The 27,177-nt window shown below is 37.0% G+C and overlaps 2 protein-coding genes across 2 annotated transcripts; both read left to right on the top strand.

Annotated features, from left to right (window-relative positions):
* The first annotated feature begins 1,430 nt into the window (after positions 1–1,430).
* LOC123877933 lies at positions 1,431–15,242 on the top strand. The gene is made up of 12 exons (XM_045924867.1): positions 1,431–1,539; positions 1,817–1,991; positions 2,657–2,749; positions 3,266–3,400; positions 4,045–4,289; positions 4,776–4,819; positions 6,102–6,590; positions 12,395–12,470; positions 12,752–12,926; positions 13,589–13,681; positions 14,181–14,237; positions 14,973–15,242. The coding sequence occupies exons 1-12, from the start codon at positions 1,466–1,468 to the stop codon at positions 15,240–15,242; spliced, it is 1,926 nt and encodes a 641-aa protein (XP_045780823.1). The 5' UTR covers positions 1,431–1,465.
* A 5,801-nt stretch (positions 15,243–21,043) lies between these two features.
* On the top strand, positions 21,044–25,124 carry LOC123878097 (protein lines). The gene is made up of 2 exons (XM_045925162.1): positions 21,044–21,603; positions 21,837–25,124. Exon 2 carries the CDS (start codon positions 21,928–21,930, stop codon positions 24,358–24,360), a length of 2,433 nt encoding a protein of 810 aa, XP_045781118.1. The 5' UTR covers positions 21,044–21,603; positions 21,837–21,927; the 3' UTR covers positions 24,361–25,124.
* Positions 25,125–27,177: the final 2,053 nt, after the last annotated feature.

Below are 27,177 nucleotides of genomic sequence, written 5' to 3'. Positions count from 1 at the left end.
TGGTACCTAGGTACTTAATTACGTAGGTACTTCATGATAAATTACGTAGGTACCTAGGTACTTCATGATAAATTTGGCATGCAGCTATTATGACGGAGACTGGTATATTAAATGTACTACAATTTAGTAATAAGTTTTGTTTTAGTTAAATTTCAATATCAAATTAAAATCTTTTAATTAACAAAACAGCCCTTTTCGCTTAACTATATTATGATTGTCATCAAAAATAAAATATAAATTTGTCTAAATATAATGAAAAAAATTGCTCATTTTTAGGCAAAATTACCCCATTTATTTTCTGACAACCCTAGACTTCAATTTGAAGTTGTGTAATTTGCACAGCACGATTACGATACGATTTAAAATTAAATTATTTCATTGAAGTGTCAAACAAAAAAATATAATCACTACGTTGTGTCAAATGCGTATCGGAAGGTGTTAAGTGGCCAGTTTCGTAGAATTTATGTTGAGTTTGTGTGCGTGACGTGTAATTACAGAGATTTGGTCGATAGTTGTGCTTCCTTCGTTTGTACGGCGGGGTCACCGGTTGATTTTACACAAAATATCCAAAAATTCTTCATTTAGCAATGTAATTTGATGATAAGTCTTAAGGGAAACCTATCATCTAAGCTTCCAATAGCTATTTTGCCTAATTTTCAAACAACAAATGATGAAATAATGATTATAAACAATTAGTATAAATAATCAGTAATTACCTGTGAAACGTGTATTTACGCGGATTATAACGTCTTGTAACGTCACATTCGCTCACTGAACAAGACACCATGGTGGCAAGACATAGATTTTACGTTTTAATCGTAAAATTATTTAGTAAATGCAAAAAATCACCTCGACTTGGAACAGGCTGAACTCTTACGGCCCGTTTCTCACGTAAACAATGACTTATTGGCATCTTGTTTCGCTATCTCGCTTTCGCTCGCGGCAGTGGGTCTAATCTGACTACCTCTCGCTCCAACGCTTTGTCAGTCTTTGAGCGAAGCGAAAATTGTATGTCTATGGTTCCACCACTAAAAAACACCAGTTAAATACAAAAATCTGCCACTTTTAACAAAAAAAAAACCACTCCAAAAAGGTACCGCACGCGCGTCAGCAAACGGCAACAACCACAGGCAACACAGACGAAGTCCATTTTCCCCTTTACAAAATTGTGAGACTCGACCGGCTCATAAGAGCTAGAATCCAGAGCCGTAAAACTAGTTGAAAAAAAAAACTAAACACAGAAAAACAACCAACGTTTTCAAATTCAGTTCTCATTTCTATATTTCTTCAATTTCAAAATAAAATGCTCACAGACCAATATAATCAGCAGAAACCGCTTTTTACTTTTATTTGAAGAAATTCTACATACCTACAGGTGATTTGTCTATAAACAAAAAATAAAATGAATACTTACTTACGATTACTTTAGTAGTAACCTGATTTTTTTATTTTGAAATTCTTAGAAATGCGGTGCTGTGTGCCCTTCTGCAAGACCACTGCGGAGGTCGTCTCCGAATCCGAGGAGATTACGTTTCACGAGTGAGTGTTTCATTTAAAACCATTTATATTCTATAACATACGCTTGGGGCCGTGATGCGAACAAAGGGTTCTTTGTGCCACCTTGGAAATGTTAATTTCCATATTGCCCCTTTCTCTGCCCAACCCAGGCTGATCGCAGCACAAATCACAAAGCGTCCATAAAGCGAGTGTCTGTCCAACCCTAGAGCTCACCTCTAGGCAAAGCTATATGACTTTTGTTTTATTATACTTAAGTCATTATTTACGAAAGTGTAGTCTTACAGGGTGTAATTTCCAGGTTCCCCAGAGAAGTGCATCTGCGTGCCGCTTGGCTCAGTGCCCTCGGCAAACAAGACACTCCTCTGCCAGAGCCCGCTGTGGTCTGTTCGCAGCACTTTCTAAGTGATGATATTTATGAAACAGAAAGTGGCTCAAGGCAGATTCGTACTGGTGCTGTCCCCTCAACAGTGCTGGTAAACTTATAATGATTTCATTTTAAGCTCTGATTATTGCTTTATAATATATAATAGCCCCTTCCTAAGTCTAACATTTAGTGTCCACAGTTGACATTTCAAGTTCATTATGGAAGGTGGAAATAATAATTATCAAATCAAATCAAATCATTTATTACCAGAAACGTTGTTCTGTTGTGGTTGGTTAGATCTAACAATTTTCTTAATATAAATGGCATTTAGTAACATTTGAGATTTAAAGTGGTTGTCCTTTTGTTGTGTGTGGTTGTGATTTTAGTGATCTGTATTAGGACAATCAACCCACACACTGAAGATTTATTAGTGCTATCACATAATATTACAATAATGATTGAAATTCAACTTACAACAGGGTATAACTTATCAAAAACAAGAATATGTGGTGTGGGAGTGTGTGCTTACAAGAAAGTATTTGAGTATGTGCTTCAAAAATATATTGGTGATTATCATGGCAATTCTTGTTAGTGATTCATATTATTATTTTTTACCAGACTATTTAAAAATTAAAAAAAAGGAATTATTTAACATTTTGAAGAAATCTTCCATTTCATCATAAGATTTATAGTTCAAAATTGATACAACTTTCTGTTTGCGCGAATTAATTATAGATGGGTAAATTAAATAATTATACTTACAACACTTCACAGGTCTGCATGATATGCCTGGACACTCGCAGCAAGCTGTTTTTGATGAGTAAATACAAGTTGGACGAAGCATATGAACATTTGGTGGGACAGCCTGTAAGATATACATTTTTTTATTCCATCAGCCTGATTGCATCCACTGCTGGACATAGGCCTTTCCAAGAGCGCGCCACCAAACATGGTCCTCCATGGGCCTTCCTCATCCACCGGCTCCCCGCCACCTTCACTTGAAGAAAGTGGCGAGAATCGGCGTGGATAATAATGGTTGATGCGGGTTTTCCGGAGTCAACCTACAGTGTAGGTTACAGTGTAGTGTGTACTTGACTCATAAGATGGCAATGAATAAAAAAGAGTAAGAGTTATATTGTTCTAGATGATGCCTGTGACTTCCTTCCCATGCATTTAGTTTTATTTTTAAATCCTGTGGGAACTCTTTGATTTTTCGGGGTAAAAGTATATATACAGCCTATGTCTGTCCCCGGGATGTAAACTAACTCAGTACCAAACATCAAAATCGGTATAACTGTTGGGCCATGAAAAGTAGCAGCCAGACAGACACACTTTCGCATTTATAATATTAGTATGGATATGAGTATTTTGTGTTTGTTGCAGTTGTGTGGTCAAGGAAAGCTCAGACAAACGCTTTGTGTGCAATGTGCCCAGAGACTGGTGAACTTTAGCACATTCAGAGACAAGAGCTTGAGAACGCGCTCCCTGATGATGGAGCTACTTGACAGACATGAAGTGGTGAGGAATGTTTGATGCACTTTATTGTTTTACATTGTAGATTACGGGTACCGTACCAGATGGGTGCAACTGGGTAGAAATATGGGCAGTTAAAATTGTTTTATCATGGTATGTTATCTACGATACAAAATGTCGTCAAACCACGAAATAAGCTTAAAATCACTTTATTATTATACTAGAGGATGTCCGCGAATTCGTCCTCGTGGATTTAGGTTTTAAAGATCAAGTGGGAACTGTTTGATTTTGTGGGATAAAAAGTTGCCTATGCCAATTACAACGCAATCTACCTCGGTACCAAATTTCATACAAATTGGTTAAGCGGATGAGTTTTTAGGAATTCAAGTGGCCTATATAAGCTAACCCTGTACCAGATTTCGTCAGAATCGGTTAAACTGTTGGGCCGTGAAAAGGTAGCAGACAGACACACTTTCGCATTTATAATATTAGTATGGATATGGATTATGAACAGAATGTAAAGGTGCCACTTGTGTCATTTGAGCAGTGTAACACATTACAATGTGAGCAATTCTCTAGTTAGTCCACAATATGTTTAGAAGACGCTGTAATGTACACCCTCTGCAAATGCACAGGTCAGTTGCTACCTTAAACTGCTTAGATTGGCTAAAGGCATGAACTGGTTTCAGGTGACAATACGACATGTGAAACTGATAAGCCGCGTAAAGCACCAACTACAGTCTGACATCGTCTCGGCCGTGTCGGAGCCGGACTACTGCGATTTGTACATAGCACACTCCGACGCGGACGGACGGACAGACCTACACGCAACTGGTGAGGCAGTTGCGGTGAAACGGGAAATTGAAGACTGTGAAGATGATGAAGACGAGTCAGCCGCGGCCGAAGCAGCGACCGAAACACAGGCTCCCGCCGCGTACGTACCATGTGTGACAAGCTAATGCAAAGTATATTGTTTGTAGTTAACTGAGTTTCATACGACTACTGTCTCTATGGAGAGAAGTTAGCATAGAGTTCTCTCGGTTACTCAATCCCATACAAATGACAAAGACAAAAAAGTCAGTGGGCGTTAACCATTTTGAGTGACCAACTAATCACAAACATGTATGTTTCCGTACTACTGTTACAGTAGCATAGAGGTTTTCAATGCACCGACCAATCACAAACACAGAATAGAACCAATTTGATTCAATATATTAATTTAGCATTCTTGATTTGTTCGAAAATGATAACAAAGTTGGCCTAATATCGCCTAAAATTAACATCACAAATCTTGACATATGTAACACGTACGATACACGTGCGCATGCTCGGCGCTATTCGAAACCCTCGTCCCCGGCTCGGCTCTTAAAGCTGCTTTACGCACGTGTTACATGAAATTTATAACATTGTATCCTTTCAGGCACATTAAGGTGGAGTCGTCGGGAGACTGCGATCAAGCTTTGGGTGAGACAACTAACTTTACACGCGTTTTCGCTTTTATGTTGGGATATATACCTATATCATAGTTTTGTGAACTCGAAAAAATAAAACTTAACACTTATGGAACCACCTCATCCGACCAGAACGCTAAATCGCTTGGCGGTACGCTTTGTCGGCAGGGTGGTAACTAGTCACGGCCGAAGCCTCTCACCAGACTAGACCAGAGAAAGAAAGAAAGAAAAACATGTTGTTTGGTAAAGTCTGTTCACTAACAAAGTGTCGCTACCTAACTTTTGTTTATTATTTAAATTCCTATTTTATTACAATGACTATAAGAATAATATTATAGAATTCCATTTTACTCTTAGAAAAGAAAATATTAACTACACTAAAAAATATTAAAATAAAATCAAAACAAGTGTAAATTAAAAATAACACCCCAAACAAGTGAAGGTTACAGTAACTAGAAAAGAGCTGATAACTTTCAAACGGCTGAACCGATTTTCTTGGATTATAGCTAAGAACACTCTCGATCAAGCCACCGTTCAAACAAAAACAACTAAATTAAAATCGGCTCATTAGTTTAGGCGCTACGGTGCCACAGACAGATACACAGATACACACGTCAAACTTATAACACCCCTCTTTTTGGATCTGGGGTTAATAATAAATGCACCAACGAATGTAGCCACACTATGTTAGTGAACAGACGATAGTTGTGCATCACTTTATACCTAAGCTTTGGCTATCTCGATGCATGCACTCGAGCATTAAAGCCAGAATGCTTCAGAAGCGCCGGAAACTGTCATGTGTGCCACTACCCGAAAAAAGGCTCCAGCTCAGCACAATGCTTTATGTCTTGTATTACAATTTTGAAAATATAAAATTCCAAATTTGCCAGAATAAAACCCGGGACCACCCACTTATGAGTCCACAGCGCTCACCATTGCGCCAGGGAATTCGTCAAAAATCTAGTTTTCAACGAACTTACAAAATAAAGTATTTTCTAACTAAATGATGTCCATGCTAAATGCAAAGTATCTAGCTGATGAGCCGTACATAGGTAACAGACATACAGACACGCTTGCAGTATTAGGCCTCATTCGCACGAGAGCTTTTTTGACGTCCGTTAAAAAAGCGTTCAAATAGAACAAATGCATTCCCAATTATCTGTTTACACGTCAACGCTTTTTTAACGCGCACTTTGTATTTTCAGCGCAATGCCGGGTTTTAACGCAACGCTTTTTTAACGCTCGTGCGAATTAGGGCTTAGTATGGGTTAAGTATGGGCTGCTGTTTGTTTCAGTACTCGCGACCAATCACGCAGACGAAGAACATCCGCCTGATACAGACGACGAGGTGGATATATTGTCTCTCGAAAATAACACAAACATCTTTGAATATTCAAGGAAATCTCAGGACTCCGCACTAAAACCAATGGAATCGGCAAAAATAAGCGATTATATCAATTTTCGAACAACGAGGCGAAATGATCTTTCTAAAAACAATTGTCATTTCCAGGACATACTCGGTACACCGGTAGGGGACTATACTGACCAGATACAGTACATCTGTGATATTTGCCAAAAGATATTTCGACGAAAAAGTTCCTTAGGCACCCACATTAGGGCGCACACTTTCTCATGTAAGTTGGGAGAGCGCAAGTCGAGTCAAACTTGTACGTCATCGAGCCCCAGGAGGACTCACACTGGCGAAAAGCCTTTCGCTTGTAAGTTATGTAAATACAAATGTGCACGAAGTAGTCATTTAGTAAGGCACATGAGGACTCACACTGGCGAAAAGCCTTTCGCTTGTAAGTTATGTAAATACAAATGTACAGCAAGCAATTCTTTAGTGGTTCACATGAGGACTCATACTGGCGAAAAGCCTTTCGCTTGTAAGTTATGTGAATACAAATGTACACAAAATAGTATGTTAGTTAGTCACCTGAGGACTCACACTGGCGAAAAGCCTTTCGGTTGTAAGTTATGTAAATACAAATGTATAAAAAATAATGATTTAGCGAAACACATGAGGACTCACACTGGCGAAAAGCCTTTCGCTTGTAAGTTATGTAAATACAAATGTACAGAAAACGGTAGTTTAGTGAAGCACATGAGGACTCACACTGGCGAAAAGCCTTTCGCTTGTAAGTTATGTAAATACAAATGTACACAAAATACTCATTTACTAAGGCACATGAGGACTCACACTGGCGAAAAGCCTTTCGCTTGTAAGTTATGTAAATACAAATGTACAGGAAATAATGATTTAGTGAGGCACATGAGGTTACACACTGGCGAAAAGCCTTTCGCTTGTAAGGTATGTAAATACAAATGTACAGCAAGCAATCATTTAGTGGTTCACATGAGGACTCACACTGGCGAAAAGCCTTTCGCTTGTAAGTTATGTAAATACAAATGTACAGCAAGCAATTCTTTAGTGGTTCACATGAGGACTCACACTGGCGTAAAACCTTTCGCTTGTAAGTTATGTAAATACAAATGTACAGCAAGCAATTCTTTAGTGGTTCACATGAGGACTCACACTGGCGTAAAACCTTTCGCTTGTAAGTTATGTAAATACAAATGTACAGTTAACAGTAGTTTAGTGAAGCACATGAAGACTCACACTGGCTAAGTACGTAAGCTTTCGCTTGTAAGTTGTGTAACTACAAATGTTCAAAAAGCGGTAGTTTAGTGAAGCTCATGAGTACTCACACTGGCTGGAGGCTTGAGCTCACTTCACACCATAGACATACACAAGACTAACAGTGACAGATTAACGGTGTTACAAAAAATGAAACGTAAATGTGTGCGTGAAATAGAGTTGTCCTGACTTTAGCATTTGTATTATCGATAGTCTTACTGGCGAAATCATAGGACACTAATGAGTTAGTTTAACGAAGTGAAGTAAAAAGTATCTTATAATCTTAAAAAATCAAATACATTTCAAATACACAAATAGTAACAAAGCTAAAGCTAGGTAACAGATTATTATTTATTAATGAAATGACTTTAATATTTTATATAAATAATTTATTAATGAATTCTGAGATACTTATAGTTATTTTAACCCCTTATAACATTTTTTATTGATATTTCGATAGACTATTCGATAGAAACTATTAAAAGACGTTTTAAAAATTCTTTTTTTGAGAAATAGAGCAATTTTTGGGATTTTCATATAAATTACCGGAATTTGTTGGTTTTCCACCTTTATTTTTTTAAAGGGTGCAAGTAAATTTAATTTGATTAATTACAATAACACTCTGATATAATGTCTAAGTGACAAGTTAATAAAAATAAATAGTATATATGGCGCTCAATTCATAGCTAATGACCTCCCCGATAAGCACTTAAATACAGTAATGTACGGGTTACCCTTAACCCTGTATATGAAATCTAAGTCACGCTAAATAAAATAAAAATTAGTGAAAATATTTATTTCGTTCTTTTCTTTTATTGGAAAGTACCTAGTGTTTTATATTGTATTTTACATACATCACATGAAACCTATCACATCAAACCTACCGGTAGACACGATTATCGACTATCGATACTTGTGACGTCATTACTTTGTCAATCCCTATCGTAAACAAACGTTTTTCAATTTTACACAAAATATCCAAAAATTCTTCATTTAGCAATGTAATTTGATGATAAGTCTTAAGGGAATCCTATCATCTAAGCTTCCAATAGCTATTTTGCCTAGTTTTCAAACAACAAATGATGGAATGATTATAAACAATTAGTATAAATAATCAGTAATTACCTGTGAAACGTGTATTTACGCGGATTATAACGTCTTGTAACGTCACATTCGCTCACTGAACAAGACACCATGGTGGCAAGACATAGATTTTACGTTTTAATCGTAAAATTATTTAGTAAATGCAAAAAATCACCTCGACTTGGAACAGGCCGAACTCTTACGGCCCGTTACTCACGTAAACAATGACTTATTGGCATCTTGTTTCGCTATCTCGCTTTCGCTCGCGGCAGTGGGTCTTATCTGACTACCTCTCGCTCCAACGCTTTGTCAGTCTTTGAGCGAAGCGAAAATTCGTATGTCTATGCTTCACACTATCACACTAATATTATAAAGGCGAAAGTTTGTATGTGTGTGTGTGTGTGTGTGTATGTTTGTTACTCCTTCACGCAAAAACTAGTGGACGGATTGGGCTGAAATTTAGAATGGAGATAGATTATACCCTGGATTAGCACATAGGCTACTTTTTATCCCGGAAAATCAAAGAGTTCCCACGGGATTTTTAAAAAACCTACATCCACGCGAACGAAGTCGCGGGCATCAGCTAGTGGACTATAATATAATATATATAATGTGATATAAATAAATATCGCTCACCCTACTTTGAAATGGGACTGCTTACACTGAGATGTTATATATATTACGTTCCATTATTTTGACCGACCGAGCTATATTTACAAGGATATAAATTATATCTCCCGCACCCCTCAACCCGCGGCCACGTCGCCTTGCTCTTGCCGCAGCTCCCGACCCTCAGTTCGTGTCGTCGTGCGGTGATAATTCGAAGACTTTTCGTTATTCAATTCTTCAAATAGTTTAAATCTCATTTCAGACTATAGAATATAATATATGTCGGCGCGAAGGCGTTAATAGTTACTAATAATCAAACTATTCAAATCAAAAGTTAAACATTACTTTGTTCATCAAGTACTAAAATACCCTCAGAGTTGATTTAGACATGACTAATTATTGTTGTTATTGTAAGTTTTGGTGTGTCGGCGGTACCGACTTTTAGCTGTCAACACTTTGCTCACTGAGCATTACGTCATCTCCCCACTGTCGTCGTTGGACTATAAAATCAGACACGCTGTGCGTAGCGGGGCATTATTCGTCCGGTTGTTGCCGAGGACACTTCTCAGTAGGCATAGTCTGTCGTACTGTAGAATTGTGGTTACCTAAAGTGGTACTGTTGGTTAGACGAGTTGATATTGTGGTGATTAGGTTAGATGGTCGGTTTGGGACCGGTGTAGGGGTGGAGGAGCCGGTCTAGGTAGGCTAGGTTAGGTTTACCTAGTTACGCTGGTAGTTGTGACATGCAGTAAGTGAGAGTTAGCATGGTTATAGTCGAAGGTAGTTCAATATCACTTGATAGTCCAAGAATATCGTTAGTACGCCCACGAAAGCTCGGTTAATCTAAAGGTTGCTATCCTGACGTATCCGGTTAGTTATTATCCAGGTTTACTAATGGTTAGATCATGCTTCAATCTTAATAATCATTAGAAGCGCCTACAAAGTAATAAAAAGTGAAAATATGCCCACGATAACCTGATAACACCCTCTGACTCCGTCATATATATTATATTCCAAAATATAAATTAATCTGCGACTGACGTTCACACTATGAGATATATATCTTAACCAGTTCAACTGCGACCAGCATTGTATACTGACGTCTCTTCGAACAAATTAAAAATGGATATTATGTTGCTAAATTTTCTAGAACTTGATTTACTTGTATTACTTTTTAGTCCAAAATATAGACATAGAGATTGGACATGCAATCGTATAGTTTAGATAAGGAATGTGGTGAATTTAGACTATTTAAGGAATTAAGTGACGACACGAACTAAGGGCCGGAGCGGGGGCAAGGGCAAGGCGACGCGGGCGCGGGTTGCGGGGTGCGATAGATATAATTTGTATCCTTGACGATAATTTATACCCTTAAGTACAGTAATTATAGTATAAGAAGATTGAGCAGAGTGGCGCAGTGAACGCGTGCTGGGCCCATAACCTTTATCATAAGATTGAGCAGAGTTAGTTGCAGTGGATTACGATATGTGAGCACATTCGTGCATTCTATAGCCTAAGTAAATATCACAAGATCTGTTTAGCAAAGCACGTGATATTTATCCGAGGAACTCAAGGAATAGGGATCGACTATTAACAACATATAGAGCCAATAATGCAGCAAACCGAAAGTGTAGTCACGCCAAGTGTATAAAAGTATACATACATATAATAAACTACCCCCGGGCTTACATTAGTTAATTTCTTTAGCACGTTTCACAAAAGATCTTTTTTCGTGGTTGCTAAGTAAATGTTTTTATTCAATAAATGACATGTTGGCTCTGTAAAATAATATAAAATAATAATTTCATTGTGACATAATCATTACTGATTTTTAACATCTTTTTGTTTGACATTATTCTACTTGACTAATTACATAAGAACATTATATTTGCATGCCAGAAGTGGTTGATTGAATACAATAATACAATTGTATATACACAATTATTTATTATATACTCTTTGTACCACCTTTTGTACCTGTACTCAGCAGATAAACAATATGATTATGATTAAGAAGTAATTTTAATATTTTCGACTTTTATTTTCTTGACAATATAAATCAACACTTCGAGTAGTTACATACCTATAAAGCATAAAAAATGCGCAATTTTAACTTTGTATCAAATATCATGTCCTTTGTAACTCTGCTATAATTTGTACGGAATTTGCATTTAGTGTTTACAGTTACTATTCTGTGGTGTTTACTTTAAAATGATGGAAAAATCAATGTCATTACTTAGTAAATTGGCTTTTCTCATAGAACTGGATTTCTAGTGAATATGTTCCTTTGTTCCTTTTCAAGATTTTTCCCTTTTTTTTGTTGTTTTAGGGTTCCGTACCTCAAAAGGAAAAACGGAACCCTTATAAGATCACTGTTGTCTGCACTAGAATCATGGGTAGGTAGGTAGGTCTTATAGCACAAGTACAGGAATAAATCTGAAAACCCCGAATTTGTGGTTACATCATTTAAAAAATATTAAAATGTGTTTTAATTTTCAAAGTAACTATACCAAGTGGGGTATCATATGAAAGGGCTTTACCTGTACGTTCTAAAACAGATTTTTATGTAGGTATAATAGTTATTAATTTATTGTCCAAAATGTTGAAAAAACAACAGAGTACGGAACCCTCAGTGCGTGAGTCTGACTCGCACTTGGCCGGTTTTTTTCTCGTCTGGCTTTACACAGATTAGCTAATGTCAGGCTTATAGTTATTTACAAGTTAGGGAAATTATATACCTAAGTATGGACTTCGTCTGTGCCGGCGCTCGCCGAAACACACGCGGCGCCTCTTTGGAGCGCTTCCCAGTCAGTTCCACCACCAAAAAACACCAGTAAATACAAAAACCTGCCACTTTTAACAAAAAAAACCACTCCAAAAAGGTACCGCACGCGCGTCAGCAAACGGCAACAACCACAGGCAACACAGACGAAGTCCATTTTCCCCTTTACAAAATTGTGCTACAAGACTCGACCGGCTCATAAGATCTAGAATCCAGAGCCGTAAAACTAGTTGAAAAAAAAAACTAAACACAGAAAAACAACCAACGTTTTCAAATTCAGTTCTCATTTCTATATTTCTTCAATTTCAAAATAAAATGCTCACAGACCAATATAATCCGCAGAAACCGCTTTTTACTTTTATTTGAAGAAATTCTACATACCTACAGGTGATTTGTCTATAAGCAAAAAATAAAATGAATACTTACTTACGAATTACTTTAGTAGTAACCTGATTTTTTTATTTTGAAATTCTTAGAAATGCGGTGCTGTGTGCCCTTCTGCAAGACCACTGCGGAGGTCGTCTCCGAATCCGAGGAGATTACGTTTCACGAGTGAGTGTTTCATTTAAAACCATTTATATTCTATAACATACGCTTGGGGCCGTGATGCGAACAAAGGGTTCTTTGTGCCACCTTGGAAATGTTAATTTCCATATTGCCCCTTTCTCTGCCCAACCCAGGCTGATCGCAGCACAAATCACAAAGCGCGTCCACAAGGCGAGTGAGTCTATCCAACCCTAGAGCTCACCTCTAGGCAAAGCTATATGACTTTTGTTTTATTATACTTAAGTCATTATTTACGAAAGTGTAGTCTTACAGGGTGTAATTTCCAGGTTCCCCAGAGAAGTGCATCTGCGTGCCGCTTGGCTCAGTGCCCTCGGCAAACAAGACACTCCTCTGCCAGAGCCCGCTGTGGTCTGTTCGCAGCACTTTCTAAGTGATGATATTTATGAAACAGAAAGTGGCTCAAGGCAGATTCGTACTGGTGCTGTCCCCTCAACAGTGCTGGTAAACTTATAATGATTTCATTTTAAGTTCTGATTATTGCTATATAATATATAATAGCCCCTTCCAAAGTCTAACATTTAGCATACACAGTTGACATTTCAAGTTCATCATGGAAGGTGGAAATATTAATTATCAAATTAAATCAAATCATTTATTTCCAGAAACATTGTTCTGTTGTGGTTGGTCAGATCTAGCAATTTTGTTAATATAAATGGCACTTATTAACATTTGAGATCAAAAGTGGTTGTCCTTTCTAGATTTTAATGGTCTGTATTGGGACAATCAACCCTACACTAAAGATTTATTAGTGCCATCACATATTACAACAATGAATTCAACAACAGGGTGAAACTTTTTAATCAAAAACAAAAATATGTGGTGTGGGAGTGTGTGCTTACAAGAAAGTATTTGAGTATATGTGTTTGATAATATATTGAAAATATATTGGTGATTATCATGGCAATTCTTGTCTGTGATTCATATTATTATTTTTTACCAGACTATTTAAAAATTAAAAAAGAGGAAGATAGTTTTATTTAACATTTTTAAGAAATCTTCCATTTCATCATAAGATTTATAGTTGAAAATTGATACAACTTTCTGTTTGCGCGAATTAATTATAGATGGGTAAATTAATTAATTATACTTACAACACTTCACAGGTCTGCATGATATGCCTGGACACTCGCAGCAAGCTGTTTTTGATGAGTAAATACAAGTTGGACGAAGCATATGAACATTTGGTGGGACATCCTGTAAGTTATACATTTTTTTGATTGCATCCACTGCTGGACATAGGCCGTTCCAAGAGCGCGCCACCAAACATGGTCCTCCGCCTTCCTCATCCACCTGCTCCCCGCCACCTTCACTTGGAGAAAGTGGCGGGAATCGGCGTGGATAATAATGGTTGATGCCGGTTTTCCGGAGTCAACCTACAGTGTAGGTTACAGTGTAGTGTGTACTTGACTCATAAGATGGCAATGAATAAAAAAGAGTAAGAGTTATAATGTTCTAGATGATGCCTGTGACTTCCTTCCCATGCATTTAGTTTTATTTTTAAATCCTGTGGGAACTCTTTGATTTTTCGGGGTAAAAGTATATATACAGCCTATGTCTGTCCCCGGGATGTAAACTAACTCAGTACCAAACATCAAAATCGGTTTAACTGTTGGGCCATGAAAAGTAGCAGCCAGACAGACACACTTTCGCATTTATAATATTAGTATGGATATGAGTATTTTGTGTTTGTTGCAGTTGTGTGGTCAAGGAAAGCTCAGACACACGCTTTGTGTGCAATGTGCCCAGAGACTGGTGAACTTTAGCACATTCAGAGACAAGAGCTTGAGGGCGCGCTCCCTGATGATGGAGCTACTTGACAGACATGAAGTGGTGAGGAATGTTTGATGCACTTTATTGTTTTACATTGTAGATTACGGGTACCGTACCAGATGGGTGCAACTGGGTAGAAATATGGGCAGTTAAAATTGTTTTATCATGGTATGTTATCTACGATACAAAATGTCGTCAAACCACGAAATAAGCTTAAAATCACTTTATTGTTATACTAGAGGATGCCCGCGACTTCGTCCGCGTGGATTTAGGTTTTTAAAGATCCCGTGGCAACTGTTTGATTTTCCGGGATAAAAAGTTGCCTATGTCAATTACAACGCAATCTACCTCGGTACCAAATTTCATACAAATCGGTTAAGCGGATAAGTTTTTATTAATCCCATGGGAACTCTGATTTTCCGGGATAAGTAGCCTATTTCCGTCCCCGGGATGTAAGCTAACCCTGTACCAGATTTCGTCAGAATCAGTTAAACTGTTGGGCCGTGAAAAGGTAGCAGACAGACAGACTGGTTATGGATTATGTAACGTTATGTAAAGGTGCCACCTGTGTCATTTGAGCAGTGAAACACATTACAATATGTGCAATTCTCTAGTCGATTGCTGTAATCTACACGCTCTGCAAATGTTACACTATGATGACAGGTCAGTTGCCACCTTAAGCTGCTTAGATTGGCTAAAGGCATGAACTGGTTTCAGGTGACAATACGACATGTGAAACTGATAAGCCGCGTAAAGCACCAACTACAGTCTGACATCGTCTCGGCCGTGTCGGAGCCGGACTACTGCGATTTGTACATAGCACACTCCGACGCGGACGGACGGACAGACCTACACGCAACTGGTGAGGCAGTTGCGGTGAAACGGGAAGTTGAAGACTGTGAAGATGATGAAGACGAGCCAGCCGCGGCCGAAGCAGCGACCGAAACACAGGCTCCCGCCGCGTACGTACCATGTGTGACAAGCTAATGCAAAGTATATTGTTTGTAGTTAACTGAGTTTCATACGACTACTGTCTCTATGGAGAGAAGTTAGTATATGGTTCTCTCTGTCACATAATCCCATACAAATGACAAAGATCAGTGGGCATTAACCATTTTGAGTGACCAAAAAATCACAAACATATATGTTTTCCGTACTACTGTTAGAGTAGAGGTTTTCAACACACCAACCAATCACAAACACAGAATAGAACCAATTTGATTCAATATATTAATTTAGCATTCTTGATTTGTTCGAAAATGTTAACAAAGCTGGCCTAATATCGCCTAAAATTAACATTACAAATCTTGACATATGTAACACGTACGATACACGTGCGCATGCTCGGCGCTATTCGAAACCCTCGTCCCCGGCTCGGCTCTTAAAGCTGCTTTACGCACGTGTTACATGAAATTTATAACATTGTATCCTTTCAGGCACATTAAGGTGGAGTCGTCGGGAGACTGCGATCAAGCTTTGGGTGAGACAACTAACTTTACACGCGTTTTCGCTTTTATGTTGGGATATATACCTATCATAGTTTTGTGAACTCGAAAAAAATAAAACTTAACACTTATGGAACCACTTCATCGGACCAGAACGCTAAATCGCTCGGCGGTACGCTTTGCCGGTAGGGTGGTAACTAGCCACGGCCGAAGCCTCTCACCAGACTAGACCAGAGAAAGAAAGAAAGAAAAACATGTTTTTTGGTAAAGTCTGTTCACTAACAAAGTGTTGCTACCTAACTTTTGTTTATTATTTATATTCGTATTTTACTACAATGACTATAAGAATAATATTATAGAATTCCATTTTACTCTTAGAAAAGAAAATATTAACTACACTAAAAAATATTAAAATAAAATCAAAACAAGTGTAAATTAAAAATTTATAACACCCCCGACAAGTGAAGGTTACAGTAACTAGAGAAGAGCTGATAACTTTCAAACGGCTGAGCCGATTTTCTTGGATTGTAGCTAAGAACACTCTCGATCAAGCCACCTTTCAAACAAAAACAACTAAATTAAAATCGGTTCATTAGTTTAGGCGCTACGGTGCCACAGACAGATACACAGATATACACGTCAAACTTATAACACCCCTATTTTTGGATCTGGGGTTAATAATAAATGCACCAACGAATGTAGCGACACTATGTTAGTGAACAGACGATAGTTGTGCATCACTTTATACCTAAGCTTTGGCTGTCTCGATGCATGCACTCGAGCATTAAAGCCAAAATGCTTCAGAAGCGCCGGAAACTGTGTCATGTGTGCCACTACCCGAAAAAAGGTTCCAGCTCAGCACAATGCTTTACGTCTTGTATCACAATTTTGAAAATATAAAATTCCAAATTTCCCAGAATAAAACCCGGGACCACCCACTTATGAGTCCACAGCGCTCACCATTGCGCCAGGGAATTCGTCAAAAATCTAGTTTTCAACGAACTTACAAAATAAAGTATTTTCTAACTAAATGATGTCCATGCTAAATGCAAAGTATCTTGCCGATGAGCGGTACATAGGTAACAGACATACAGACACGCTTGCAGTATTAGGCCTCATTCGCACGAGAGCTTTTTTGACGTCCGTTAAAAAAGCGTTCAAATAGGACAAATGCATTCCCAATTATCTGTTTACACGTCAACGCTTTTTTAACGCGCACTTTGTATTTTCAGCGCAATGCCGGGTTTTAACGCTCGTGCGAATTAGGGCTTAGTATGGGTTAAGTATGGGCTGCTGTTTGTTTCAGTACTCGCGACCAATCACGCAGACGAAGAACATCCGCCTGATACAGACGACGAGGTGGATATATTGTCTCTCGAAAATAACACAAACATCTTTGAATATTCAAGGAAATCTCAGGACTCCGCACTAAAACCAATGGAATCGGCAAAAATAAGCGATTATATCAATTTTCGAACGACGAGGCGAAATGATCTTTCTAAAAACAATTGTCATTTCCAGGACATACTCGGTACACCGGTAGGGGACTATACTGACCAGATACAGTACATCTGTGACATTTGCCAAAAGATATTTCGACGAAAAAGTTCCTTAGTCACCCACATTAGGGCGCACACTTTCTCATGTAAGTTGGGAGAGCGCAAGTCGAGTCAAACTTGTACGTCATCGAGCCCCAGGAGGACTCACACTGGCGAAAAGCCTTTCGCTTGTAAGTTATGTAAATACGAATGTACACAAAATAATGATTTAGTAAGGCACATGAGGACACACACTGGCGAAAAACCTTTCGCTTGTAAGTTATGTAAATACAAATGTACAGCAAGCAATCATTTAGTGGTTCACATGAGGACTCACACTGGCGAAAAGCCTTTCGCTTGTAAGTTGTGTAAATACAAATGTACACAAAATAGTAATTTAGTGAATCACATGAGGACTCACACTGGCGAAAAGCCTTTCGCTTGTAAGTTGTGTAAATACAAATGTACACAAAATAGTAATTTAGTGAATCACATGAGGACTCACACTGGCGACAAACCTTTTGTTTGTAAGTTATGTAAATACAAATGTACAAGAAATAATGATTTAGTGAGACACATGAGGACTCACACTGGCGAAAAGCCTTTCGCTTGTAAGTTGTGTAAATACAAATGTACACAAAATAATGATTTAGTAAGGCACATGAGGACACACACTGGCGAAAAACCTTTCGCTTGTAAGTTATGTAAATACAAATGTACAGCAAGCAATCATTTAGTGGTTCACATGAGGACTCACACTGGCGAAAAGCCTTTCGCTTGTAAGTTGTGTAAATACAAATGTACACAAAATAGTAATTTAGTGAATCACATGAGGACTCACACTGGCGAAAAGCCTTTCGCTTGTAAGTTATGTAAATACAAATGTACAGAAAACGGTAGTTTAGTGAAGCACATGAGAACTCACACTGGCGAAAAGCCTTTCGCTTGTAAGTTGTGTAAATACAAATGTACACAAAATAGTGATTTAGTGAATCACATGAGGACTCACACTGGCGAAAAGCCTTTCGCTTGTAAGTTGTGTAAATACAAATGTACACAAAATAGTAATTTAGTGAATCACATGAGGACTCACACTGGCGACAAACCTTTTGTTTGTAAGTTATGTAAATACAAATGTACAAGAAATAATGATTTAGTGAGACACATGAGGACTCACACTGGCGAAAAGCCTTTCGCTTGTAAGTTGTGTAAATACAAATGTACACAAAATAATGATTTAGTAAGGCACATGAGGACACACACTGGCGAAAAACCTTTCGCTTGTAAGTTATGTAAATACAAATGTACAGCAAGCAATCATTTAGTGGTTCACATGAGGACTCACACTGGCGAAAAGCCTTTCGCTTGTAAGTTGTGTAAATACAAATGTACACAAAATAGTAATTTAGTGAATCACATGAGGACTCACACTGGCGAAAAGCCTTTCGCTTGTAAGTTATGTAAATACAAATGTACAGAAAACGGTAGTTTAGTGAAGCACATGAGAACTCACACTGGCGAAAAGCCTTTCGCTTGTAAATTATGTAAATACAAATGTACAGTAAACAGTAGTTTAGTGAAGCACATGAGGACTCACACTGGCGAAAAACCTTTCGCTTGTAAGTTATGTAAATACAAATGTACAGTTAACAGTAGTTTAGTGAAGCACATGAAGACTCACACTGGCTAAGTACGTAAGCTTTCGCTTGTAAGTTGTGTAAATACAAATGTTTATAATTACTGTCGATTTTCAACAATGTTTCAAGTTTATCATTTTACACTATTAACATAATGAAAACAGCAAGATTATGATTTTTACACATTTTTAATAATTGTTTTGCACATCGATATCAACTAAAAAAATCGTTAAAATTTAATCATCGGATTCAGAAATTACAGACATGGTTGAATCGGTGTCACTATCCTCACCATCGCTGACCTCAATTACGAATCGGTCTATGGTATCTTCAATGAAACCATCTTTTTGCCAATAATTTTCTTCTAAAATTATAACGTCATCATCGAAGCCACGCCAATCTGCCTCTGTGCCCCGAGTGAGTGCTCAGTAACTTCTTATAGCCTTTTTAGGGACAAATCGGAAGTAATATTGTGATGCGCTTGTGATGCGTTACTATTCTTTTTACCATTGCCCAAGCCAAATTTATAACACCCGACAAGTGAAGGTTACAGTTACTAGAAAAGAGCTGATAACTTTCAAACGGCTGAACCGATTTTCTTGGATTATAGCTATTCCGCGCCTACGATCCAAAGTATCTGAGTTTTCCAAAACATCATTTTCAAATAAATAATTATGTATCCAGGCAACATCCATCCTCCATCTTGATAGCTTGACATATTTCAATTGACATAATATTATGAACCTAACGGTCTGTTACAAAGTAACCAGAAAACTAGAAAAGAGCTGATAACTTTTAAACGGCTGAACCAATTTCTTTGGATTATAGCTCTATCAAGCTACCTTACAAACAAAAAAACTAAATTAAAATCGGTTCATTCGTTTAGGCACTACGATGCCACAGACAGATACACAGATACACACGTGACACGTCAAACTTATAACACCCCTCTTTTTGGGTCGGGGGAATAACACGGGGCTAGACATCAAGTATAACCCGCGTTACACGGTAAGCGTACGTTCGATAGCGACAGCACAACACTACAACTGCCCTACATTCTCGGAGACGAGGCGGGGGCAGATGCTCCCGCCCTTTACCTCAGGCCCCGACTGCATTCAACTCGTACGCTATCTGTACATACCTATGTATAATGCGTAAAAAATGACTTCTCATCATGCGCAATTTTAACTTTGTGTCAAATATCCATGTCCTTTGTAACTCTGCTATTTGTACGGAATTTGCATCTAGTGTTTACTTGTAAGTAAATGATAGAAAAATCAATGTCATTAATTAAATTGGCTTTTCTCATAGAACTGGATTTTTATTGAGTATACTCCTCTGTTCCTTTTCCACATTTTTCCCTTTACTTGTGCTATAAGACTTAGACTTAATTTAACCATACTCCGTTTGTCAATTTACATCCTGTGAAATGGTTTAACAAACTGTTACTGGAAATTAATGTCCCACCATGCACAAACGAGGGATTAACTTCCCTAACGAGGCATTACATTTAATGACAGCCATGAAGGTCCGTTAACTTTGTAACAGACCGTTAGGTTATGATTTTTGTACTTAGGAACACGACATACAAGATTCCAGTTAGTTCCAATTTTGGGCACGCGCCAAGAGATCCTTGTCGCACTGTATCTACGTTTTTTCGTCTGCCGAGTCCACCTAATTCTTAGTCTGGTGCTTAGTCTGAGGGTCGAAGTCATTTTTAACCACTGACCTTTTTTCTGGTCGGTGCCACTCTTGTGCCACTGCCATAGGAAACAATAGTTATAGTTTTTTACGGACTATACCTCAGAATACGTACTAACAAAAGTACTAATAAATGAATCTGTGGTATTAAATACTTGAAGCAAAACCTACAAAATATCGCTATCCCACTTCAACTACAGAGCAGTCGGACCCCAGTAGGGTGCGATAAGTGAGACAGCGATAAGTAGGTATTTGCTTCTAAGTAATTCAATTGGAAGTGAGTTTTTCATTAGGTACTTCTACTACTTGTAATGCTTCTACAATTCTGCAATTCTGTCAATCTTCCAAAATCCAAAGAGAGTATAATCACTATGACACCATCCTCTTCTCATACCTTTTTACTAAAAATTTGAATCTAACACTATGTAGGTAACTGTATTTTTATAAGTACATGTTACATTTTACTTTGCTAATTAAGCGTAAAGTTTTATTGCCTTGTTCTTACAAAGTATTAATTAGAACTTTTGCTAGATACCTAGTACCTACTTGTAGTTCTTTCAAGTTTCAATGGAATCAGAGGGAGTGAACGAATTGCTAAATTCAGAAGTCGTCAAACTGGCAACGTCCTTGTTCGGATCTCAAACCGGAAATGCCTTTATCAAAAGTCCTTTTTATTATTTTGACTTCAAAATAAACTTTGTTTAAGATAAAACAATCTGTTTCGGTATTAATTAATACTTAAAAAAAGTATGTTTATGAACTATTTTCCTGTAATGCAGTAATAGGACAAGATGAAGCAAAAATTCCGCAATAAAAAGTGTCTCAATTGACAGAGCGTCATTGTACGTAATGGAGTCGAAGTTCTGTTCAACAAAGTTTTGATTGAAGAAATTGACTATTTTTATGCAAATATCACATAGAACTGTGTATAATTTTGTATTGTCGGAGGAAAGTGAATATTTAGAAGTAATTTATGGATACCAAGGCGGATAAAACGTGTCTAAACAACCTCATTTTGTTCTCAATGGTATGTGTGCCATCAAAATATTTTGGAAAGTTCAATGTATTTGGCATTTAACGTGATGTGGTGTGATTTTGTGGAAGTAAATATTTAGCGTGAATCTTTGCGATGCCAGTTTAGTGTAATTCTCATCGTTCAGTGAAGATCGGTTAAATATCCTGTAGCTTTGTCGTCCGCGTAACTGGGTAGCTATGGGAAAGGTCATGCAGTCATTTACGATTACTCGTTTTTGTTTTCAGAACGTTTGCAGCTCAATTACCAATATGGGATCACTGAAAGCAGCATAAGAGGGCTTTATTAGCTATTCAGAGCGCCCAAACACGCGGGTTAATGGTTTTAAGAGGGCAAGTTTGTTTTCCAACGTCAGATGAAGGAATGGCTTCGGACCAACCTGTTAAGAAGAAACAGAGGATAGACGGGCCCGATATCGACGATGGAAGCGACAGGTCTGGTGAGGACATCCTCACGGAGTTATATGACTCTGAAACCCCTCTTGTGGACACTTCAGGGGACTACACATCCAGGAATGGGGAGTCTCCAGACAGCGGTACAGTAAGTGAGGATGCGGTCGATTGTTCATCCATCCTGAGGCTTCCTAGTGACACAAATGTGGACATCCCATCCTGTTCCAACAATGTACCGCATTGGACAGCTGCAGATGATAAACTCTTATCTGAGCTACGGATCATCCAAACAGCTTTAGTCGGTCAGTGCTTGTGTGGTTTTAATGAAAACACTATCTCGCAGCTCTTTGATAGGCGTTTACATATTGCCGCCTGGCCGTTAACCTGTTCCCTAACATACCTATCCACTATGCAACTTATGTTTGACATATATTTGAAGCAAAACCACACAGGCACTATATGCTCACGACTGATGTATGCATGCGATGTTTTTGTTAGAAACAGGCACGATTGGATAACTGAGGTTGTTGAACTATCTGAACACAAGAGCAAATTCATGACGTTTGTTGCTTGCAGGGTACTAGCTAGTTTTTTAATTGTTTCAAAAGATACCGTAGACGAAAATTGGTTACAACAGATCACGGAGAACATCTATTTGTTTGATAGAATAAACAGGATAACCGTTCAAAAGATCAACTTTAGCTTAGACATAATCAAAAGAATAGTGGAGTGGAAAGATGTAGAACAGCATCCTCTAGAAGAGAGTAGTTATGTAAATACAGCAGGAAACGTTCAGGTCCAAGAAGATAATCCGTTTAGAAGTAGTACAAGTAGTAGTAGTGCACAAACCCCTTCTAGTTCTCGTAGTGATAATTTACATAGTGCCTTTTCCAATTTGCAAACGCATGGTTCACCGTCAACCTCCTGTGAAAAGTCCAGTAGCAGGCCTGTACAGTTTAAACTTCATGAGCCAGTTTTGAAGTTCCCCGTGGAGACAAGCAGTGGCACGGAGCAACCTGTTTCACCTGAACCGCCTCCATCAAGGATAGAAAGGGTTAATGAACATGGTTGCATAACTGTAGTACTGACTGACTCTGAATCCTTTGACACATCTCACATAAAGTGTCTAACGATAAAAACTTTAGAGCACCACTGGCCGGCATTGGTCAAAAACATGAAGCTTCTTTTGCTAAGGTACCTGAATTTATCTAACGCTGAAAATTGTATATTAACGTTTTTCTCCCTATGGGAGAACATAATTAGTGTGAAGGCGAATCTCTCAGTAATAGATACGAAACCTTTTTATGCAGATTTGCAGGGTTTTGTTGATTTGTTAAGGAATACTATGTTGCCGAGTTTAATTTATACGCAAATGCTCAGTTTATTCAACGAGGTGCTGTGCTATGGATCCACACTCGCTCTGCAGGATATATTGCCTGAAGAAATATGTTGTCTCGCTCATTCAATTGTAAGATACGTCAAAGATTTCAGACTACTAAGTGAAGTCAGGGTTCAGAATAGTAGAAGTGGTTTCGGTTTCTTAGGTCACAATTGCACGGTAATCAGGAATTATGCATTAGGCCCAGACGTTGCACCGTTATCTTCTTCCATACAGCTGGTAGACCAGAGTTATGGAGAAGATGAGAACGAGGAATCTGCTCAATCATCGAACATAGATAAGACAATGTTACAACGTATGTCTCTATTAGTGTTAAAATCAGTAGCGGTCACAGTCAAAGAAATGCGATGCGATTCTTCCGATAGTTCTATAGACTCGTCTGACTATAATGCCATACAAGACATGCAGATTGTGGAAAGGTCTATCCGCGATGTTTTGAAGAAGCTGGATGTGTTTATCCGAAACTGTTTTGAGTTCCACCCGGAGACTCCATTCACAAAGATGCTTGTACACTTATTCAGCGAACAAGATGATTACCTGATCGAATCTATGGTTTGCACTCTAGATATCACCGTGGGTATTGTCTATAGAAACTCCATGTATCCAGATTTGATACCCATGTTAAATCCGATCATGTCTTTCATTGAGTTTCTCAAGGTTGTATCGCACGATAGCGATGTGCTCTTGGACTATCTTGTGAGCAATGAGACCTGTTTCTTGCTGTATTTGTTGCGATTTTTGAAGTATGTTAGGCGGAATTGGCCCAAGTTCCTAGAGACGTGCCAACAGACCGACTCTGGCAGTTCCAGAGGTCTGGATGACACGATGAGGGTGTTGATACGGTTACGGTTACAGATAAGCCGGTTAGTATCAAGATCGCTGTTCCCTTACAACATAAGCCCTGTTCTTAGGCTGCTTGAAGTCTGTGAGAGCTTGTATGAAGGGAATGAATTTAGCTGAATAATATTGCCAATGTAATAATTATTAATTATTATGGTCATTTTTAATGGTACAAATTTTATTCTAAAATCTGAGGTTCACTATTTTTTTATTTTTATGAATCTGTTCTTCTTCTTTTCTTCTCTATGGCTCTTTGTACTGCGGCTTATGATTCTGTTGACATAAAATGAAATATGGAGTACTTATATAAATAAAATTTCATTCCTGTATACATTGTAGATTATTTAATTTGTTTTAATGAATAAATACCATGTATTTTCTATTAATTTGTGTTGGTTGTAATTTGTAGTGAGTGACTATAATAATCAAAATAAACAGTTTTTTTTTTTTTTGTAGATGAAATCATTAATAAATAGGTCATGAATAAAAAGTTATACTTTTTAACTGTTCTACTTAATAATCATGATTCATGTAATATTAATTTTTGAAATAACTTTCAATAAAGACTGGCGCAATAATTAATTAATTAACATTCCAAAATTGGTTAATTATAATTTGTCTAATGTTAGGTTTTTAGTGTTTAATTTAAACCAGGATAAATAATTTATATTAAATGTAATGTTGTAATTATATTTACTGTATATTAATTTAATAATTCTTCATGAAAGTCTTCCTCATTAATAAATAATTAATTATGTTATAGTCAAAAGCCAAACCAACCATATCATCCTGGTTTGCTAGCTTTTTACGGCCCATCTGTTTAAGGTGCATGCGACGGGTCTGCCCGCGAAATTCAAATTTAATTTGGTTTTTCACAATTTGTAAACTAATATGACAAACTAGGCTTATGGCACTTTAATTGCGCCAATGGCAGTATCATGCTCGCAGGTTTATATAAAAATCTTTACTTGAAAGGGTCCAGTTTAAGAAATTAGCTATATAGTATCGACTAATTTGTGGGTAACTCATGTCAAACTCATTATTTTGACTAATTTCTTAAACTGAACACTTTCAAGTCAAGGTTTTTATGTAATCCTGTGAAGATGATACTACCATTGTCGGAATTAGAATGCCATAAGCCTACTTTGTCGTATTAGTTTACAAATGGCGAAAAACCAAATTAAATTTGAATTTCGCGGGCAGACCCGTCTCATGCACTTTAACCGATTTTGATCTTTGGTACACACTACACAACTAATAATACGTCCTGGGGATGGACATAGGCTACTTTTTATCTGCAAAAATCAAAGAGTTCCCACAGAAAAAAAAAATCTTTTTTATTGTGCAAAATTTTTTTACTTGTTACAAAAATTAGTGCCTTATCACCAATCACGATGGTGCTTTGCATATTATATTAGTAAATATTATTATAATTTTTTTTTTAATAATCTGCTTAGAAATTTCCAATTACGTACGTAAAGATATCCTCAAGATGACTAGATAAAGGCATGTTTATTAATCTTGATTGAATCACTCGCCCATTGCATGAAACATTGAATATGTTTGTGAAAAATTGAAATTTCTAAGAGATTACACTTTATATAACATAACTTTACGTATTATAACATTTATTTATATAACATAATCTAGTTTTTATTTTTTAATACGATAAATAATTGATAGCGTTAATTTATTTCCCTTTGGTTGTATATTTGTAGTTTTAATGCATAAGAAAATGCGGGTTTTAGATATTTGTTTTTAACTAAATTATATCAGACGTCATAATGTAAATAATATTGGCCATCATTTTATACCATGTAACTATTGACTTATGAGTAAATGTAATCAGTATTAATACAATGTTATATTCTAATTTATATTATACATACTATATAACACACTTATTTAATAATTTTATGTATTTTACGGGCAAAGTCAGCCTTTTGGATAGGGTTGGCTAAATGGCTGAAATGACTAAATTCATTTGCAACCCATGGCAATGTCATTATTTGGCCCACCGTTTATTCAATAGTGTTTGAAAAAACCTTACAATGCTAAAAAACAGGGTTGGCATTGTTTTTAATATATAAAAAAACCGTTTTTAAAATGTTTTATTCTTGTTTTAAACAAAACAGTTTTTTTCAACCCTAGCTAAAATCATCATCAATATTTAAGAAATATACTTTGCTCACTCTAGGGACTTTGTCTGTAAATTATCTATAATAATGACATCATAGATGAAACGACAATATTTTGATTATTTGTGTGAATGATATGAAACAAGTAAAAATATGAATAAAATAAACAAAAATATATGTTTTTCAATGTAAATAAAACATAACGGTGCGTCCAGACTGTATAACATAACGTTTCACGGTTTTATAACGTATTTTCATTGCATCATTATATGTGCATTGTAAATACATATTATGTTATATTACAATTTCGATTTGGAAGTATTGTTTTATTTTATTATTATTACAAAAAAAAAATGTTGCCTCATTTTGTACAATAATAATAAAAATTTACAATTTCACTATTACCCTGTAAGGATAATAGTGAAATTAGAAATAAATATAAAAAAAACGTTGCAAAAGTTTTATAACATGTTCATTGTTCACATAATCTTGACGCACCTTTATAAAGAGGTTAGATTCCAAAAATCAAAAAAGATCAAGTATTGAGTTTGCAGTGGTGTCAAAATATTATGTGCAGGAAACATTCAATGCAATTTGTAAAAAAATATACACATAGACGTTAATTTATATTCTTTATATTAATTTGTTTACACATTTTTACTTTATGAAATAGGTAAGAACGTTTATTAGAATACTTATGTCATAATTTAAACTAAATGAAATAAATAATAGTGTATCAAAAATAATAACTCTGTGACTAATAAATATGTCTCTCTACACTCGCAACTTTTCGTTAAGA

Source organism: Maniola jurtina, chromosome 25 (genome assembly GCF_905333055.1).
Source record: "Maniola jurtina chromosome 25, ilManJurt1.1, whole genome shotgun sequence".
In the NCBI taxonomy this organism is placed as follows: domain Eukaryota; kingdom Metazoa; phylum Arthropoda; class Insecta; order Lepidoptera; family Nymphalidae; genus Maniola; species Maniola jurtina.
The sequence above is the reverse complement of the archived record's forward strand: the minus strand, read 5'-3'. Positions and strand labels throughout refer to the sequence as shown.

Coding starts and splice junctions, on each gene's coding strand:
- LOC123877933 (XM_045924867.1), top strand. CDS start 1,466: ATGCGGTGCTGTGTGCCCTTCTGCAAGACCACTGCGGAGGTCGTCTCC. Junction 4,290..4,775: donor GAAACACAGGCTCCCGCCGC/GTACGTACCATG, acceptor GTATCCTTTCAG/GCACATTAAGGTGGAGTCGT. Junction 13,682..14,180: donor AACATTTGGTGGGACATCCT/GTAAGTTATACA, acceptor TGTTTGTTGCAG/TTGTGTGGTCAAGGAAAGCT.
- LOC123878097 (XM_045925162.1), top strand. CDS start 21,928: ATGGTTTTAAGAGGGCAAGTTTGTTTTCCAACGTCAGATGAAGGAATG.